Source organism: Neopelma chrysocephalum, unplaced genomic scaffold, assembly GCF_003984885.1.
Source record: "Neopelma chrysocephalum unplaced genomic scaffold, ASM398488v2 Primary Assembly neopelma1_86511, whole genome shotgun sequence".
Classification (NCBI taxonomy): domain Eukaryota; kingdom Metazoa; phylum Chordata; class Aves; order Passeriformes; family Pipridae; genus Neopelma; species Neopelma chrysocephalum.
The window spans coordinates 1-1495 of record NW_020916053.1 but is presented as its reverse complement, the minus strand read 5'-3'; the positions used below and the strand labels follow the sequence as shown (position 1 = coordinate 1495).

Below are 1495 nucleotides of genomic sequence, written 5' to 3'. Positions count from 1 at the left end.
GGAGGGGCCCCGGGGGGGTTCAGATGAGTTTGGGGGGCTCTGAGGGGCTCAGATGAATGCGAGGGGCTCAGATGAATTTGGAGGTCTCCAGGATGTTCGGGTGAATGGAGAGGTTTGGAGGGGCCCCAGGGGGGCTCAGATGAATTTGGGGGGGCTCTGGTGAATGGGGGGGGTCGGAGGGACCCCAGGAGGGTTCAGATGAGTTTGGGGGGGGTCTCATCACCCCCTTTTCCCCCCCTTTTCCCTCCCCAGGTGTCGTGGAGCCTGGAGCACCGCCACGCCCAGTCGGGCACCTACGAGGTGAAGTTCTTCGACGAGGAGTCCTACAGTGCCCTGCGCAAGGTGGGCACCCCCAGGACCCCCCCTGTGCCCCCTGGGGGGACCCCCAGCACCCCCCAACTCTCGGGGGGGCATCCCAACCCCTCCCTGAACCCCCTTTTCCCCCCTTTCCCCCCCAGGCCCAGCGGAACAACGAGGACGTGTCGCGGATCCGGCCCCTCTTCACCGTCAACGTCGACCACCGGGTGGGGTTTTTTTTGAGGGGGGGATTTGGGGTCTTTGGGGGGGGGATTTGGGGTCTTTAGGGGGGTCCTGGGCCTTCCTGGAGGGTGGTTTTGGGGTGTGGCAAGGATTTTGAGAGGTGACAGCAGGTTTTTGGGTGTCCCAATGTTTGTAAGTGGGATTTTGGGGCATCTTGGTGGTCAGGGAGGTGGATTTTGGGGTGTCCCAGGGTTTTTAGGGTTGGGGACGACAGTGGGAGTTTGGGCTGTTCCCAGGATTTTCAGGGGGTGACACTGGGATTTTGGGGTGTCCTAGTGTTTCTAAGGGCTTGCCAGTGGGATTTTGGGGTGTCCCAAGGTTTTTAGGATGCAGACAGCGGGATTTTGGGGTATCCCAGGATTTCTAAGGGCTTGACACTGGGATTTTGGGTTGTCCTAGTGTTTCTAAGGGGTTGACATTGGGATTTTGGGGTGTCCTAGGGTTTCTAAGTGCTTGCCAGTGGGATTTTGGGGTGTCCCAGGGTTTTAGGGTTGGGATGCCAGTGGGATTTTGGGCTGTCCCTGGGATTTTCAGGGGATGACACTGGGATTTTGGGGTGTCCCAGTGTTTTTAAGGGCTTGCCAGTGGGATTTTGGGATGTCTGAGGATTTTTAGGATTCAGACAGTGGGATTTTGGACCATCCCAAGGGATTTTTATTGATCTCACCCCGGGATATCGGGACACATTTGGAGGGTGGCTCCACATTCCAGAACCTGGGGGGGGGTTCAGGGGCCTCAGGGGGGTCTGAGGAGCTCGAGGGGGTTTTGGGGGGGCCCCTCTGACCCCCCCTTTTCCCCACAGGGAGCCTGGAACGGGCCCTGGGTGTCCACGGAGGTCGTGGCCGCTGCCATTGGCCTCGTGGTTTATTACTTGGCCTTCAGCACCAAAAGCAGCATCCAGGCCTAAAACCCCCCCCAAAAAAACCCAAAACCCCCCCAAAAATACCCCCCCACA

At 58.9% G+C, this 1495-nt stretch overlaps 1 protein-coding gene across 1 annotated transcript; it reads left to right on the top strand.

Annotated features, from left to right (window-relative positions):
• Nucleotides 1–234: 234 nt before the first annotated feature.
• LOC113979643 (translocon-associated protein subunit delta-like) lies at nt 235–1456 on the top strand (the record flags this gene model as incomplete). Its single annotated transcript, XM_027706969.1, has 3 exons — nt 235–342; nt 459–524; nt 1343–1456. Coding segments are annotated over 3 exons (279 nt in total), but the record flags the coding sequence as incomplete, so codon positions are not given.
• Between the last annotated feature and the right edge of the window lie 39 nt (nt 1457–1495).